The 19,063-nt window shown below is 45.3% G+C and overlaps 1 protein-coding gene across 1 annotated transcript; it reads right to left on the bottom strand.

The window, feature by feature from the left end:
- Positions 1 to 16,386: 16,386 nt before the first annotated feature.
- Positions 16,387 to 18,831, bottom strand: Cited2 (Cbp/p300 interacting transactivator with ED-rich tail 2). Its single transcript, NM_053698.3, is given in 2 exon segments — positions 16,387 to 18,130; positions 18,606 to 18,831. A coding segment is annotated over 1 exon segment (810 nt). The 5' UTR covers positions 18,123 to 18,130; positions 18,606 to 18,831; the 3' UTR covers positions 16,387 to 17,312.
- Positions 18,832 to 19,063: the final 232 nt, after the last annotated feature.

The raw sequence follows: 19,063 nt of genomic DNA, 5'->3' as shown, positions 1-19,063 counted from the left end.
TTTATTGTTGACCCAATAAAGGGGGTGGGGTAGAAACTGATGAGAAAAAGACTTGTCCTAATTGCCAGCATGAAATAGACTTCCATAAATCATATATGTAAAAAAATAACAGGACTGCAAACAGGAGTAAGATTTCAGTTTTACTTATTCCTAACATGTAAGTCTTCGAAACATCAGCCTTTCAATCTGGAAATGCAAGATCTAGTGATATCTAATTTTCCCTACCTCCCAGAAGATAAAGTAAGGTACAATTGAGAGACAATGAAACACTCTATCAATCTAAACTTCATGAAGGAAGGTGTCAGTTGTATCGTCTGTGCAGCTTGTAGGTTAGCCCTCTTTCTTGGCAAGTGAGGTAGGGGCTTGTCAGGTCCACTTCAGCGACTCTGTGGGTGTGGAACAGGTTACATTGTAGCTAGCGCGTGAAGAAAGAGCTGTTCCCTTGGAACAGCCAGAGCTCTGTTTGTCTGTGCTAAGCATCCACCCCATGTTTTGTTGTGAAGGGTAGGCTATGGTGAAGTGCGTGGGAGGCACGATCACGGCTTGCCTGTGGTCGCTTCAGCTCATTGCGTTTGGGGCTGCGCTCTCACTCTGAGGCTGAACTTGGGGAAGCAGATCATGCACACACCTGAAGCGAGCCCATGGCTGACACAGGAAGCAAAGAATGGCAAAAGCCTAGGACTCTGGACGAGGTTTCCAGGGCGCACAGAAGTAAGTACCCAGGGTATAGGAAAACTTGCCTGCACATGCACACATATGCCACACCTGATGATTCTGGAGAGCAGCCACACTGGGTTTCTTACCCTCCCCCGCAGGGATGCTAATTGCCAGTCAAAACATGGAAGAAGATGGAGGGAATAGGAGTTGCTTTTTCAGTCCATTTCCTCTTCTTCAGGATGCCCCATTCCCGGTGTACTCTATAGCCAGCCTTCAGAGCTGGTTGTGATAGTGTGGGACAAGTGGCTGGCTCCAGGGCTTCTGGGAGAAATACCGAGCAAAAGAAATGTGGCTTAGGGGCTGGGGATTTAGCTCAGTGGTAGAGCGCTTACCTAGGAAGCGCAAGGCCCTGGGTTCGGTCCCCAGCTCCGAAAAAAAAGAACCAAAAAAAAAAGAAATGTGGCTTAGCCTCTAGTGGCTAACCTAACTATCTCTATCTCTCTGTATTCTATCTATCTATCTATCTATCTATCTATCTATCTATCTATCTATCTATCTATGTATATATATACACATTCATATGTGTGTGTGTATCCCTTACTAGTAATGAATTAATGTGTCCATTCATTTATTCAATGTTTATGAGTCACTGAGCACCTGATAATTTCTCTTCCTTCTGGACTTCTGATGTATCACGGAGCTGTATGAAGCCATTGTTTAACCTGTTTGTCTCCAATGAGTCTAAGAGCTGCTTAAGGACAGGGACAAAGCTTGTCTTCTAAATTCTCCGCAATGCCTGACGGAAAGGAGTAATGCTGGCAAGTTTTCAAGTGTCATTAAGTATTTAGTGGTTTCTCTTGTGAGGCTCCATTATACTGTCCCAGTTTGCATATTCTTTTTTTTTTCTTTTATTGGATATTTTTTATTTACATTTCAAATGTAAATAAAAAATTTCCCTTTCCCAGTTTCCCAGACATAAGCCCCTATTCTATCCCCCTTCCCTTCTTCTAAAAGGGTGTTTCCCCTCCCCAACCACCCCCCATCGCACCCCCCCCCCGGAAATTCCCCTACACTGGGGGTTTAACCTTGGCAGAACCAAGGTCTTCTCCTTCCATTGGTGCCCAACAAGGCCATCCTCTGCTACATATGCAGCTGGAGCCATGGGTCAGTCCACGTATAGTCTTTGGGTAGTGGTTTAGTCCCTGGGAGCTCTGGTTGGTTGGCATTGCTGTTCTCATGGGGTTGCAAGCCCCTTCAGCTCTTTCAATCCTTTCTCTAACTCCCCCAATGGGGGGACCCTGTTCTCAGTTCAATAGTTTGCTGCTAGCATTCACCTCTGTATTTGACATGCTCTGGCTGTGTCTCTCAGGAGACGTTTATATCCGGTTCCTGTCAGCATGCACTCCTTAGCTTCATCAATCTTATCTAGTTTTGGTGGCTGTATATGTATGGGCCACATGTGGGACAGGCTCTGAATGGCCGTCCCTTCAGTCTCTGCTCCAAACTTTGCCCCCATAGCCCCTGCTATGAATATTTTTGTTCCACATTTAAGAAGAAGTGAAGCATCCACACTTTGGTTGTCCTTCTTCTTGAGCTTCAAGTGGTCTGTGGATTGTATCTTGGGTATTCAAGCTTTTGGGTTAATACCCACTTATCAGTGAGTGCATACCATGTGTGTTTTTCTGTGATTGGATTACCTCACTCAGGGTGATAAAATACCTTGATGTGACTCTAACCAAGCAAGTGAAAGATCTGTATGACAAGAACTTCAAGTCTCTGAAGAAAGAAATCAAAGAAGATCTCAGAAGATGGAAAGACCTCCCATGCTCATGGATTGGCAGGATTAATATAGTAAAAATGGCCATTTTGCCAAAAGCAATCCACAGACCCAATGCAATCCCCATCAAAATTCCAGCTCAATTCTTCATGGAGTTAGAAAGGGCAATTTGTAAATTCATTTGGAACAACAAAAAAACCCAGGATAGTGAAAACAATACTCAACAATAAAAGAACTTCTGGGGGAATCACCATCCCTGACCTCAAGCAGTATTACAAAGCAATAGTGATAAAAACTGTATTGGTATGAGACAGGCAGGTAGATCAGGGGAATCGAATTGAAGACCCAGAAATGAACCCACATACCTATGGTCACTTGATCTTTGACAAAGGAGCTAAAACCATCCAGTGGGAAAAAGATAACATTTTCAACAAATGGTGCTGGTTCAACTGGATCAGCACGTAGAAGAATGCAGATCTATCCAATCTTATCATCCTGTGCAAAGCTTAAGTCCAAGTGCATCAAGGACCTCCACATCAAACCAGATACACTCAAACTAAAAGAAGAAAAGGTAGAGAAGAGTCTTGAACACATGGGCATTGGGAAAAATTGGGAACAAAACACCAATGGCTCATGCTTTAAGATCAAGAATCAACAAATGGGACCTCATAAAACTGCAAAGCTTCTGTAAGGCAAAGGACACTGTCATTAGGACAAAATGGCAACCAACAGATTGGGAAAAGATCTTTACCAATCCTACATCTGATAGAGGGCTTATATCCAAAATATACAAAGAACTCAAGAAGTTAGACTCTAGAGAGCCAAATAACCCTATTAAAAATGGGGTACAGGGTTAAACAAAGAATTCCCAGCTGAGGAATATCGAATGGCTAAGAAGTACCTAAAGAAATGTTCAACATCCTTAGTCAACAGGGAAATACAAATCAAAACAACCCTGAGATTCCACATCACACCAGTCAGAATGGCTAAGATTAAAAAAAAAAAAAAAAAAAAAAAAAAAAAACTCAGGTGACAGCAGATGCTGGCGATGATGTGGAGAAAGAGGAACACCCCTCCATTGTTGGTGGGATTGCAAACTGGTTACAACGACTCTGGAAATCAGTCTGGAGGTTCCTCAGAAAATTGGACATTCCACTACCTGAAGACCCAGCTATACCTCTCCTGGGCATATACCCAAAAGATGCCCCAACATATAACAAAGACACATGCTCCACTATGTTCATAGCAGCCTTATTTATAATAGCCAGAAGTTGGAAAGAACCCAGATGCCCTTCAACTGAGGAATGGATTAAAAAACTATGGTACATCTACACAATGGAGTACTACTCAGCTATGAAAAAACAATGACTTCATGAATTCAAAGGCAAATGAATATGCACTTGCATATTCTTAATAGGTGTTGTCTTGGAAGTTTCTCAGAGGCAAACCTTGACATCACGGGGAGGATAGAGTGCTAGGGGTTGTCAGGGGAGTAGCATTGCTTTGGAGTAAGGTCTGTGGACTACTTGAACGTAACCGCAGAAGTCCTCAGCCCTCACCACAAGAGGCCCTGGAGCCAGGGTACTCTTGAAGAGTCGTCTGTGTCCCACCGAGTCTTGTGAGACCTAGGCATTTAACTAAACAACGGTCAGTCACGGGGAAGGAGGGGGAAGGGTGTGACCCCCCACAAAACAATGAGGAAATTATGAAGCAAGCTATCTTTTGAGGGCCGTCTGTCCTTCTGCCGAAATGATCCGAGGGAAATGCTTCAGTCCTGAAGGGAGACCACGGCTGTCCTTCACAGAAGCTATTACCCATCCAGGTATTGATATTAGGTGTCTTCCCTTCTGCCTGCAGAAGGAAAAGTGAATTGCAGTGTTGAGGCATCGTGCGGTTCATTTAATTTACTGGAATGATAAGGCGTAGCTCACTTAAACTACATGTTGAACACAGAAGTTCTCTAAATACATATTTTAGTGAAAAATTAGGAACAAACAAGCCGCAGCCGAGATGCAGTTTGTGCCTGTAAGGTCCGTTCATCCCATAGTGCACCAGCCATGAGTCAAACAGTGCCAGCGGAGTCCAACCTTTGAGGGAATGAGTTGATGGAGTGCTCTTACAGGCGCACAAACGGCTCAAAGGGTGCTGGGTCAGCCGAACGCTCATTCCAGCGTGAACGACTCTGGCAAGCTGCCTTCCTGGAGTTCCCTGTAGGAGCTGCCCGATAGTCCGAGCCCTTTCTCCCCAGCTCTTGATTCTGCCCACACAACTCAGGGTCCAAACGGCAATATTGTCGATTTCAGGAGATTTCTCTCACTCGAGTTTGGGGTACTTCCCAAGTCTTGGTTAGACTCGGTTCCTTCCTGAGTCCTGATGAACCTTTTCCCTCCAAAGAGGGGCTATTTCAATTTTGAGAAAATAATGGCATAGCAATGACCGAATCAAATGGTTTTGTTTCACCTCTTAAAACTCCACTGAATTAGCTCAGAAGCGGGAGCTGGTATCGTCTCAGATTACCACTTCATGGAGGGTGAAGTTGGAACTGGACTTCGAGAATTCAGAAGGTATCCAGAGATTTTGTTGTTGTTGTTGTTTTTGTTTGTTTGTTTGTGTCTCTTCTGTCTTCCCATCATCTTTAGTTTCAGATTAGTTTATTGCTAATCTGCTCTCAGGTTGAATGCGTAAAGAGACAGGTGCTTCTAGCATGATGTACTACCAACAGACCAATCACCACAGCTAGCAGAAGAAGTCATGCTGATCACCTTAGTTGGGCCCATCGCCACAGCTAGGGAGGAAGAAGGGCCAGGGACACTTATGAGGGTTCCCAGATATGATTATGAGAATCTTCACACACGGATGCATGACTACGGTAGAGAAAGAGTGTTTAATGGCAGAGCGGCCAGTCAATGTCTAGTCAGAAAGGTGACCATGTCTTAGGTGTTTCTTATTTCTCCTATTGCGATATTGTCTGACTGACTTAATAATCTATTTTTACTTTGGTGTATTTACCAATGTGTTTTACCAAGGAAATAGAACGTATAGCCACTGGCAATTTGCTCCTAAAGACTAGATATAAATGCTGGATTCTGTTCACGTTGCCCTGAGATTAGTCGCCTGCCAATGCATACATGATTTCCTTAGTCCAGTGAAATTATTTATTAATCATCTTAACAAGGGACTTTTTGAAGGGTTTAAAATGAAGACATAATGACCATATTCTTCTTTTTAAGAGGATATTTATTTATATCTACGAATGTCATTTTATAGAAAGACACTTTAACTTTTTTAAAATAGACCGACATTAAGTGATTTATAACATAATTCGGTTAGCTATAAATCTCCCTCATGTGAAGACACTTTGAAAATATAAAACGTACTTTAAGCATAACTCTTATTCAGTTCCGGGCTTCTTAAAAAGAGAAAGCTATGCTTGAAGCCAAACTTTCAGGAAGGGGTTGTCCACCGTTGACTGCCCTGTTAGAGGTACGTTATGTTAACCCTGCCCCAGAAATGGGCGTAGGACCTGATACATAGAGGGAGGGTTGTGTTTGTAAAAGCTCTTCTCTGGGACAGATCATGGAAGTTTGGCTAACTGTACCTGCTACTAGATGAAGGTCGGGGTCAATGCTAAGGAGAGCCTGGTAGAGAGCTGATTAAAAACACGGACGTTCGTGACAACATCATTAAGTTAGGAATTAGTCGAATGATGACTGCCCTCTCATTGACTAAGAATAGATAATAGAGTGGGCATAAGTAGAATAGAGTAGAGAATAGAAATGTAAATTATAGCTAAAAATTTCCAACACCGGGGTGGGGTTACAAAGTCGAAGAAGTTCTACATAACCTGTACGGTATTTTTAATTCAAGTAGTGTTGTGAAAGAGGGAATTTTGGGAGGAGCCTTCTCAAAGAAAACCCTTGTTGAAGGGTTCCGAAACTACAGGGATGAGAATGAGCCATGCCTATTGGGCAGAGGAAAGAGTGACTAATAAAAGCAGAGTTCTAGACCAGGGCTCCAAGGTCACCCATATTAGTGAAGAAAGTGGTACGGGTGCCTCACAAGAGCTGTGGTTCTGATGGGGACGAAACAGATGGAGTATTGTGAAAGACAGATGCGTCTTCCCCGTCTCCCTTCTCTCCCGGGTTTAGAGTAGTGTGACCCCTTAGATACCAACTGTCTGTTGATGTCAGCTAACTAACTCCTCTACTCTTCAGCTAGCATCTGTGGTCCCAGCTCAACTGTAGTTTCTATAGATTGTTCTCTTTCCTACGATTTTCTTGGTCTGTCACATACTAGCTTTCATTCTGAGAGGCACCGAGCCTTGGTGTCGCCTGCCCGCTCTCTCTCATCACCGTGGTATAAGCATGGCTAACCAGATCCATTTCATTGGTCTGAGCTACGGAACCAAATTTTTCTCTTCCATTCTCACCTTCTGAGTAGGTGGTCGGTATCTGGTCAGACCACACGCAGGCAAGGAATAAGGAATTTCCGAACAAAGACAGCAGGAATTAAAGACAGAGAGAATTAAAATACAGTACAGGGAAAATCATTGACTCCTTCTAATAAGTGAATTTAATAATAAATAATGGCTAAGCATCCACCGTGTGTTAGCATTTTTCCAGGCTGATGTGCAATGAACAAAACCAAAGAGGCCTGTTCACAGAGAGATTGGATTTTGAATTAAGGCCAGCTACCAAAAACCCATTCCGATAAGAAAATCCATTTTAAGAGAAATGGCAAAGTTGCTCCTGGTATTTACCAACTGATTCCACAAGCTTTGGTTTTGCCATGCTCGCTGTGATCTGTGGGTCATAGTGGGGAGGCTCACACTCCTCTCTGCTCCATAATGTCTAACCTCAGCGTTGGAGGGTAATTCAGTCACTGAGATGGGAAGCACCGGCAGCCATGTTGGTTGACACAGGTCATCTACTGGGAACCTCTGTGGGAATGGGTGGCAGGAACAACTCCATGTGACCTGGCTTACTCACAGCGTGACAGCCTCAAGGTGGTGAGACTCAGGGCTCCAAAGGGGTGTGCCCTGAGAGGAGTGGGAGGGAACTGTGTGGTCTTTTTCTGAATGAGCCTCGCAAGGTCAGTGGTAGAAAACGCAGAGAGTGAAACCCCAGGTCTGTGGAAGCCGTACCACGCCACCATCTGAGGAGAAGAATGTCAAATGATTTGTCAACACCGGAAAAACAAAACGACAAGTGTCACGAGGAAAACAGGAGTAAGGTTGAAGAGTTCCACGGGGGAAGAAGGTAGCATCCAGGATCCATTCACCGGTGAGGCAAAGTCTGAGTATGAGTCTTGGGGAGGAGCAATCACAGAGAGTCAACAGATGGAGATAATTTAACTCCCAGAGATGCCAATTAGCATGGTGAGGGCTGCTAATGGCGAAGAGGAGTTTGAATGCAGTCTTAGATTCTGCTTAAAGGTATATGAGAAACGTGTGTGTGGCGGGGTGTGTGTGTGTGTGTGTGTGTGTGTGTGTGCGTGCGTGTGTGTGTGTGTGTGTGTGTGTGTGTGTGTGTAGCCAGCGGTATGCAGATTTGGGATGAGGATGCTTGGGTGGGTTGGAGACCAGCATTGCATATCTGGGCTGTAAAAACCCCAGTGTCTTGATGCTGCCTGAACCTCCAGTAATAGAAGAATTGGCTGATGGTGAAACAGGAATGAAAACCCTTATCTAAGACTGAACAATGGAGCAAAGCTGACCTCAGAGCTGGCTGGCTTGTGGATGGGAGAAGAAACAGGTAAGGGGAGGCACAAAAGCCTTCCAATACTTACAAAGTCCTACCTCTGTTCCTTCAGTCTCTCTTTTAAGGTACAAATGTTCTTAGCGGGGCATCAAATCGAGCCATTGGCTCTTGAGCGAAAGGAAGACAGGAGGAGGGGACTTGAAAAAGGAAAAAGACCCTTAGGAAAAGGACACCTTTTGTGAATTCTAATTTTGGTGGACTGTAGCGAAAGAGTGTGTGCAGGCATCCTTGACTTGGTCCTGCCTTGAAGTTTACTGTAGGTCGTACAGAACCTGTTATGGTTCAGTAAAAGCAAATGCGGTGGAGATTAGTTGCTGAAGCAAGTGTCAATCTAGTCTTGGTAGCCACTCAGAAGGAAGTGCGAATAAAATTGATAGGACCTTAGCGCCACCTGGTGGCCAGTATGTGAAATGCGTCCTTGTACTAGAACCCTCACTTCTGTGTGCAAAATAGTCATTTCCTGGGTAGTTACCCGCACGATTACCCACAGTTCCTTTTGTGCAACTAGTTTTAACATATCAATCTGTCATCTATCCAAGTAACTGAGGATAGATGGAGGCCTATGGTGGTGGGAAGTTAGATAAGGAAAACTAGACGAACAGGCAGACTGTTGGCCCTTTCCTGCTTAAAGCTCACAGTTGTCAATTTTGCTTCGTCCAAGTTAGCATCAAATCATAGGATTCTCTCTCTGAGGGATTAAATAACAATAACAGTGATGGTGATGAAAATCGTGCATCAGGAGGAGTAGTTTGAAGAAATCAGAGTCCTAATATCGATTGAATGCTTTCTACTCCTAAGTCCCGAGTGACCAAATTAATATATAAGGGAGTGAGGCAGAACTTGAAATGAAGAGTTGGTTAGAAATTTTAGCACACGTAATTGGAACCACTGTACCGGCAATGGATGTCTTGTAGTCTCCTGAAGCATTAAAAGTGTCGTGCACAAGAAATATTTCATGGCTGGTAAGGTTCGGATACTTGTTTGAAGGCCAGTAAATCTCAGCATACAACAACAGCGTAATGTTATTACGACAATGTAGGGGATGTTTACAGAGACGGCTTCAACTCTCGGAGCGCCCGCCCAGCTGGATCCAGTCTGTGGCTCACCGCCAGGCTCCCGCTTACCTCAGAAACGGAAAAGTAAGGAGATGCCGTAATAGGATTTGACGCAGCTCCTCGCGTAGCCCGTCTTTCCACAGAAAGAAAAGCGATAGGGATGGGGCCGATGTTTCTTTCATGAGAATTTGAATACAAGTTATATTAATTAAACATCTTCATTTCGCTGATGGAGAAACTTGAGGCAGCGGTGATTAAATTACACGGCTATTTAGTTGCAGAGTAAGACCCATGTTTTTTAATCCCAGTCTACTGTTCATTTCGGTAAGAAAGCCGGTAGGCTCACCCTTAGGGCAGACAAGTCTGGATATGTCCAGGAAGATCATTTAAGTATACACAGACTGACTGTTATACCTCCTGTATTTATTTTCTCGAGACAAGGCTTCTCTCTGTAGCCCTGGCTGTCCTGGGCCTACCTCTGTAGACCAGGCTGGCCTCAAGTTCACAGAGATCTGCCTGCCTCTACTTCCAAGAGATGATATTAAATGTGTGGCCATTTCCTGTGTCTTAAGAGGTTCATTTTCTTACACATTTTGACATTCAAATATCATTCTGAAACTTATAATCAGAACTCGTGTATAATTGTAATCAGCCACTGGGGCAAATTACAAAGTGGTCTTTTTTTTTTTTTTTTTTTTTTCAACCTGGGAGAACTTAACCACAGATGTTTTTATTCATTGGGTTATATAGGATTGGCAGACCCAAGGTATTAGCTTAATCTGGGGAAGAAGTCATCACTCAGCAATATGGAATTCAGTAAAAAGAGAAACAAAATTACAACATATAACACTGGTTTGCTTTGATCTGACGTGGAGTTCTAATGAGGTCAGAACTGAGAAACATGGTTTAGACTAGCCAATGTGTGTCCTTTCAGAATCACATTTGCTTTAGCAGAATATCTTGACTGGTCCTGGAAATGGGTACAGCCGTATCTTGAGATTCCTGAAAGGTCAAATGTATAACAGAACAGGCAGACACACCTATCTAATGATGTGAGCCCCTCATACAGTCCTTCACGTTTCAGTGATTCCCTACCTTAATAACTTTATAACTTTAATTTTCCTAGTATTATGAATCATGGTGTAAATATCTGTGTTTTCTGACGCTCTTAGGTGATCCCCATGAAAGGGCTGAGACTCATAGGTTGAGAACTGCTAATACAGAGCTTTTCCTCCCGAGCCGTCTCTCAGTTCACCATTTTGTAGTCAGTGCCATCTAAGATTAGACATCTCGGCTTATCTCAGGAGTGCTGTGGTAAGCACCATCTCCAAGTCCCGTGTCAGCCTCCCATGCCTTCGAGCCAATCACCTTTTCTCTAAGTGTAACTTTCTTAGCTTACCTTGGAATGATACCAATGTTGCCGGGCCCTTGAATTAGAGAAGTGCCTTCTCCAATTTCTGTAGTGCAGTAGGTGCTTAACCAAGTCAGCCACAAGGGACTCAGTGTCGAGGAAGAGATCAGTTGGGGTTGTTCTTTCCGATTTGGTCCCATGGAGCCTAAACAGCGTGTTTCTTGCCCTCTTAAAGCCTCCCCTTATAAAAACGTGAAAAAAAAAAGTCTCCCCTTATTTCGTTTTACTAACATTGTATTTATTTAAATCTTTTTCATAAACTGTATGATAACTGGATTTTTTTTTCTTTCTTTCATGATGTACCTCTTAGAGGGGTGGCTCGAACTTAGGTGGGACTCGTTCTAAGAACCAATGTTTGGCAGGGATCTCAGAACCCCGGGATCTTTATGTTAGGAACCTGAGAGGCAAGGCAGTCACAAACCCATGCATGTGAAGAGAGATCCGTGGCAGGGACATCTTAGTCAGCCTTCATCACAGAGTGTTGCAAAACAACTACGGCAAGGCGGTGCTCGCCAGGGACAGCCTAAAGATTTGGCTTCACAACTTAATTCTGTGTGTTTGACATCTTGGGAATACTCATTATTATGAGTTGGGGGTGAAAACCAAGTCTAAAACAACAGGTTGCAAGAATTAACAACACCATCACACGGATAGCAACCATCTTTGTGGACAACTGAATGTTTTTTTTTTTTTTCCAGACCGAGTTTCTCTGTGTAGCCTTGACTATCCTGGAACCTGCTGGATTTGGCCCCGTGCAACCGAAACAGAGTTTTTTCTTGCCATCTTAAAATTCATGCCCCATCAGCCGAGAAAAAAAATTTGAGAAAGTCGGGTAGACTAAACTGGCTTCAAATTCAGAGATCTTCCTGCCTCTGCCTCTCAGGTTCTGGGACTAAAGGCATGCGCCGCGCATGCGCCGCCACCCTGGCTTGCTGTCAAACAACTTAAGGAAATTACAAAGCCAAATTCTACATCAGTCCATGGCAGACACAAGGAGAGGAGACTCAAGTAGCCGTGACCCACACGGCTGTCACTCTCCTTCGTTGTAGTTAGCTTCTTTAGTACTAATATTGTTATTTTATACTAGTTTGAGTTTCCTCTCAGCCTACATTTTGTTTTCTACCCCGCTTTCAGGGCCAAGAGGGCTCCTTCAGCCCCATCTGTCTATATATCCAGCGGTGGTACCAGCTAACATTACTTGGCTGCGGGCCCCATAGACACAGACTCCCTCCCAGCTTAGTTCTGCAACCCCCAGTGTCACCAAATCATTGTTGTACAGTGAAAGGAAGAGAAGGAAGAGAGGGAAAGACTTGGGGCTGGGGATTTAGCTCAGTGGTAGAGCGCTTGCCTGGGAAGCGCAAGGCCCTGGGTTCGGTCCCCAGCTCCGGGGGGGGGGGGGGGGGGGAAAAAAAAAAAAAAAAAAAAAAAAAGGCTTTAGCGATGAGCACAATGGGGGTGCCCTGGGAAGATACCAAGAAGCCTGTTATTTAACCCTAACCCCATAATGGACAGCGGCCTTGCTAATCGCTCAGATCTGGTCAGCCTAAACCAGCAGTACCAAAGGAAAGTATTAGGACTCATTACTAATCCTTGATCTGCCGTAGGCTAGTCAAGGCTAGTCCCGGGCTAGTCAAGGAGAATTCTCCGGAAGCACCATCATCCGGGCTTCTGACATTTCTCGGTTGCTTTTAACATTTGGGCTTATCTTGGGGCGGGGGGGGGGGCGGGGGGGGCGGGGGGGGCGGGGGGGGCGGGCGGGCGGGGGGGGGGAGGGCCTGATTAGGATCAATGCACTAAAAAGACATTGTTTATTTATAGAGGTATGAGAGGAAGGTGACCTGATCTGATCTCCTTCTCTAGGTCTATGCGGTTCCTCAATACTGCAGCCCCCTAGTTTTCTTAGCTTATTTCAAGCCTATAGACAGCTAAACATAACATAAATTCAAACCCATGGCACCTAAACTATTTAAAGCTCACTATAGAGCAATACTTAGCATCCCCATCCTGTGAAGAGATGTTTCTTTCTTCCTAGTATCTTAATTTTTTTTTTTTTCTCTCAAAAATAGAGGTGGGTCTCATGTACGGTTAAGCAAACTGCATTACTTGTCAGCCGCTCACTAATTGACAGAAAATGCCCTCATATTTCCTTTTCCAATAAGTGGCTATCAGTGTTTTGTATTTGCTTTTTAAAGAATCATTTCTCTCCTCGCTGCATAAAAATAGGTCAAGTAATTTAAGCCAGTCCATTGCAATTAAAATTCAGACACTGCCATTGTTCCTTCTATTTGTGGGGGGATGGGGAGGAGACAAACACAGCACATGCTAATGGGGTTTCACTGGCTAAGGCCTTTGATGTGCTGTTTGGTGTTCTCTTGCTAAGGTTTGCCTCAGCCTGTCTGGGAGCTTAGATTTTGCAGATAGTGGTATAATACTGAACGGGTAAATACCATCTCTGAAGCTACAGGAAATAGTCCCTTTATGTTAGCAAAAACAAAACATAACAGAGAAAAAAAAAAGAGGCCAGTGGCTTAGAGCCTACATTCTTCAAGTTCTAAATTTATTTTTTTGGAGACAATGTTATCTGCCAGGTTTATGTTGAAGTAAATTTTTCCTGACTCAATTAGACAGCAACATTTATTCTCATTAGAGTTCCCGTGGTCCTTTTCAGCAGATTAGAGCCAGTGGCTCGGTCACATTCCAACATGGGTAATTGCATTCTGCATTCCTGAAGATTTCCCACCATGTCTTCAACCTCATCCCATCTGGGTGCAGTCTTCTTGACCCTCACATACAAACCAGCAGTCCTGTCGTGGGGTTTCACGTGTTTGCTACCCCCACGTCTGACGTGCTAAAGCATTGGCCCAAACCTCCGTTCCTTATCTTTCAAAAGGAAAATCCCCCAACCGGTGTATATTTCCAAACAGAAAAAAACCAATCTCAAATTATGTACCTTTAATCACAGGTTGAGTCTTTGATAGGCAAGATACTCTTATTCTTAAAGAGAGTGCTTAATCTCCAATCCCGTTGATTAAAAACAAAACGGTTGAACAAACATAGGGTATTTGCTCAAGGGAAAACAAGCAAAGTCTTCAGCAACAGCAAAAAAAAAAAAACAAAACAAAACAAAAAAAAAAAAAAAAAAAAAGAGGAGCTTTCCTTTAACCTTCTGAATAAATTCCACAAGGGGGCGGAAACACCTAATGGACCAGCGCTGCAAAGTTTGTATTTGAAAGCCAGCCACCCATAATAGATTAGTGGATTAATATTTTGCTCTAAAGGATCTGGCCTTTAATGTTGACATCAATTTATAGCCATCCCAGGCGTTTACAGTAGTAAAAGTCACAGAGACCGTAAACTTCACAATAGATGTCAGCCTCCTGGAACGAGTGCTCTAGCCTAGCACCCCATAAACAGTGGTGATTAGGCAACTGTTCTTCAAAGACCAATCCAGAGCTCTAACGTCTTTATCAGCCACAAAGATGCTTCCACCGGGATTTTATCAAGCACTCACCAGAGTCACAACATTATACCCGTGCAGACGTGTTTTCCTGTTGTGTGTCAGAGGGGCTGCGCGTACCACTGATCTCGTCTTGAAAAATCAAGCAAGCAGTGTCTTACTTGTGAGCAAAACCTAAAGAACAGAGGCTCTCTTGTACCACATTAGAACTTTTTGACAAACAGCCAAGGTACAGAGGTCAAATTTCCCCATATGCCCTAAGCAACTTAGTAGGAAGCAAGACCACAGAAGGTTTTTGCAAATGTCTGCCAGGAGCCGGGTGATCTAGGTCACTGTACAGGTTTCATTAATCAGGTTGTTTAAACAAGGGCTTATTTTTCTCTGCCTAAAGCGACCTGCAGATATCACGTAGGATCTGCTCAATTGTTGATCAAGAGAGTTTTAATGAAATAGAGATGGTGGGGGAGGGGGCACTCGTATTTGTACTGAGGACGAATTGTGCTTTTAACCAGCTCTCTGTTTGAGTCCTCTGTTCTAACAGGGATGGGTCCAAGTTCTAATAATAGTTCCTTGAGCTCTGCACCTCTACATACGTGTCCGGCATTGGAGCAGCAGGAGGAATTTAATAAGAGAGCAGGTGTTGTGGCTTATTCACTGACAGAATAAATGGTGAATCGTGGTGGTATGACAGACAATTCTTTGCTCTCTTCTTCATGAAACACACACACACACACACACACACACACACACACACACACACACACACACGGGAAAAAGAACCAGAAATTTGCTGTATGCAAACTTTTTTTTCTTTTCACTTGAGCCTGGGGGAGGGGGAAGGAAAGGAAAAGAAAAAAAAAAAAAGGGAAAGAAAAACTTACTGTGGAAAAATAAATGCTTAGCTAGAAAGATTTACTGCCCGGATTGCAGACGCAATATTGACATGTCGTAGCTGAAGAGAACTTCTGCTTTAACTGTTGGAGAAATGGGATTGTTTGAAAATTGGGGTGAAGGAGCTTTGATTTCACAGAGCACAATTATTAATAGGAGGGTGTCAATTATGGAGTTATAAAAAGCCCGGTGCAATATGCATCTTAATTTTACCTGTCCTGCTTGGAAATGGAACTTAACAGTCGAGCCACTCTCGAGTCCTTCTCAATCAGCCAATGTGCCAGATTCCAGTGCAGCCCTTGGGCAAACCTACCTGCTAGTTCTGTGAAGCACAGGCGTCAGGGTGAGATCCAAAGCACAAAAAGGGACCGTTCTTTAGAAGCAAGGTTTGCATGTAAGACTTTCTCAGTCTGCATTTCCTTACTTTCTCTCCATAGGGTCAATCCGAATCTGTTTCTTCTTGGCTGAGGATCTGCTGCTCTTAAAAGCCAGAAAACAGGACAGGAAACAATCTAACTCTTCTCTCACCTGGGGTGATCTGACACTTTAACAATCTTTCTCTTCCGCTTGGTTATGTAAGGGTATCCTTGACACCCACTGAATATGGCTTTGGTCTGCTTAAAGCCTCTGCTCACCCAGGTTGTTAAAATCATTTTATACTGAGGTCCCTGGCACCTAATGCATGGGACAGTGGCAGCTCAGAATTCTGGAAAACAGGGCATGCTTGGGTGGGAACATGTTATGAAGGCTGTAATTTGACCTTTGAATCAACCTCTGAGTGAAATTTAAATATTATTGGAAGCCTCAAGGTAGGGTTCCACCCCCTCTTCCACCCAGAACTGCAAACCAGTCAGAAGCTATTTGAGATTAAGCTGGAAGATGTGTCTATCCTTAGCAACTCTGCTCAGAAATAAAATTATTCGTCACTTGAAATAAAGGTAATTTATATTTAATGCCACCCCATCTATCACTCAGTATAATATTCTAGTCCATCTCCTCCTTTTAAGTAGTTGAATCAGAAACACACTCCCCACCACCACCACCCTCCACCCCCAGTGAGAAAGATTTAATATTGCTAGCCTTCCTGGCCAAGGAATTCACTGGAATTGGATGCAGCTAAGAAATAACAAAAACACTTTGACAACTTCTCAGCCTTTGATTAAACCACAGCAAGGGGCAGGCTCCAAAGGTAACCATGTAGCATTACGCCACTTATCTTAAATCCTGCTCTCCCTTTAAGCTCACCGTGACCTGTTTTAGTGTCCTGAAACTTATCCTTTGGAAAGCTTACTCTTAATAACAAATAGAACGGAACAGACATCCCCCCCCCAAACACCCCCCCACACCCACCCACAAATGACTGACTTTTAGAAAACAAGTTATTTCTTAACTTTTTATTGACATTGGCAAATTAAAATAGAATAAATTAACAAGTATTTTTTCAAAAAAATGTTTTGTACAAAAATACTGTCAAAATTTCCTAAAAAGCTTTCAACACAGTAGTATCTTTTCATGTACTGAATATAACTATTAGCACAGTGTCAAAAATGTTGAAGACAGAAACAAAATAAAAATCTGTGAAATGTTTGCCACTGACGACATTCCACACCCTATTTATTGTCTGTACATATGGGGGAGGGGGAGACAGCCAACTTGAAAGTGAACGGTATGACTTTTCCTGATCCAGAACGGTTTGGCCCACATCTGTTTTAATCTTCCAGTTTAGCATATTTGAAAACTTAAGTCTGTACTCGAATGCATAGTTTAAAAAAAAAAATGAAGCGAGACGGCAGTTTGTGCAGTAATATCTGCCCTTCAAAGTTCATGCAGCCAAGAAATGCAATTTTTCCTTTCACTCATAAATCTGAATGCAGTGCGCAGTCATTTGAAACCATCTACAAAATCCACAAGATTAAGCAGTTTGCCAAGCTTAATATCTAACAGTTGAGCACGGGAGAAAGTGAGGAAACAAGGAGTAAAAACAAACAACAAAAAAGACCAAGTTAGCTAGATACTTTCAACTACATAAGGGAGGTGGATGTCAAGTCTACAAAAACGAAACAAGAACAGGAAAAAGTGGCAGCAATCTTTTTTTTTTTTAAACCAATTTGTACAAGTTTATAGTTTACTTTGTTTCCAGGTTCTCAAACCTTTCAGGATCTGAAAAGTGAGATACTGCGTCTAAGGGAATGTTTTTGTTTTTTTGTTTTTTTTTTGTTTGTTTTTGATTTTTTTTAATTCACACCGAAGAAGTTGGGGGTGGGGGCAGGGAGGGTGATTTCTTTCAGCCGCGAGGTTAACCGAGTCAACAGCTGACTCTGCTGGGCTGCTGTTTGCACACGAAGTCCGTCATAAAATCAAACTCATTTTGGCCCAGCCAGAGTTCTGGCAGCTCCTTGATGCGGTCCAAACCCATCTCTATCACTAAGGACATAAGCACTTCCTCGTCGATGAAATCAGTGTCTATGACATTGGGCGGCAGCATTGCCGCGGGGACGTGAGCCACCGAGGCGGGCATGGTGCTGCCACCGCCACTGCCGCCCGCGCTGCTGCCACCCGCGCCGCCCGAGGTGCCGCCGGAGCCGCCGGGGGTGCCGCTGCCACCCGCGCCGCCAGGGGTGCTGCTGCCTCCACTGTGCTTGGGGTTGCAATCTCGGAAGTGCTGGTTTGTCCCGTTCATCTGGTGGCCTGCAGCGGGGTGCAAATCCGGCATGTAGTGGTTGTGGGGGTAGGGGTGATGGTTGAAATACTGGTTGTTGAGCTTCTGCAGCTGCATGCTGGCCGGCAGGGAGCCTCCCTGGCTGGCCACAGGGGGACCCATGAACTGGGAGTTGTTAAACCTGGCGGCCGGGGCCAGAGCGCTAGGGGGGTGCCCCCCGTTCACAGTCCCCGGCCCCATGGCGTGCCTGATGCCGCTCGTGGCATTCATGTTGCCCGCGCCGTAGTGTATGTGCTCGCCCATGAGGGCGTTGAAGGCGTGCTGGGGCTGCTGCTGCTGGTGGTGATGCGGGCTCGGGAACTGCCCCATGCCCATGCGGTGGGCAGGGTGGTGGTGCAGCCCGTTGGTGCCGTCGGGGAAGCGACCGTGGTTCATGGCCATCATATGGTCTGCCATTTCCAGTCCTGAAAGCGAAACGAGCAGACGCTGAAACCCGCGCCACACGTGTCGCCCACCAGAGCGCACCCCACTTCTGTAGCCTCCCGAACCCGCGCGCACGTCAAGCTGCAGACCCCTACACCCCCCAAGAGAGAACCCACCAGCAGCCCGTGCACCCGAGCTCGCTACCTCGGCGGACCTGCTGCCTGCCGGATCCGCACAGCCTGGCGCTGAGCGACCAGCCCCTTCCCCTGCGATCCGGAGAAAGAGGAGGGGGGACCGGAGCCCACACCCCCCTGGGTTCCCTGAAGTGGCCTAATAAAGGAAGTGCCCCGGAGCCGGGCCGCGAACTTCAGGCATTCAATCAACCCTCCTCACCCTGTGGTTGCACATCCTGTTGTTATTCCCCAGCTCCGCCTCACGCTCGTCCCCGGGGCCAGCCCTGCCCTCGGAGGACTAGGCTGGCAGCAGCCCTGGCTAAGCTTCGCCCGCCGCGCTCACCTTCCGTCTTTGCGATTTCGGCTCGGAACACCGAAGGCGGGCTCGTCGGGTCCAGGACCGGCTCAGCAGCACATAGAGGGGCAGCCGAAGGGCTGTGGGGCGCTCGCTGGTGCGAGGTTGGCGCCGAGGTCTTGCAGCAGCCGCTGGAGCAAATTCCGAGCCGTTCCCTTTTCTTTCCCTCCGCTGCCCTAGCCGCTCCTCAGGACCGCCAGGCAGCTGCCAACAATGAGCTGTGTTTCTCCGGGCTTTGGCCACAGTTAATATAAGGATCTCAGGAAGGGCGGAGCGAGAGCCTCCCCGGCGGCAAGCACGAACATACGGATTCAGGAACATCAAGCGCCCTGGACCGGGTCCTCCGCCGCGTCCGCGAGTCCGCGCTGCACGTGCGCAGCGGCTGCGCGCCTCGGCGCCGCCCAGCAGTTCCCCGGACTGTGGTGTCTTTCTGGCCCCCAAATGTG

The sequence above is a fragment of the Rattus norvegicus genome, chromosome 1 (genome assembly GCF_021556685.1).
Source record: "Rattus norvegicus strain SHRSP/BbbUtx chromosome 1, alternate assembly SHRSP_T2T, whole genome shotgun sequence".
In the NCBI taxonomy this organism is placed as follows: domain Eukaryota; kingdom Metazoa; phylum Chordata; class Mammalia; order Rodentia; family Muridae; genus Rattus; species Rattus norvegicus.
Note: the sequence above shows the minus strand (reverse complement) of the source record. Positions and strands in the feature narration are given on the sequence as shown.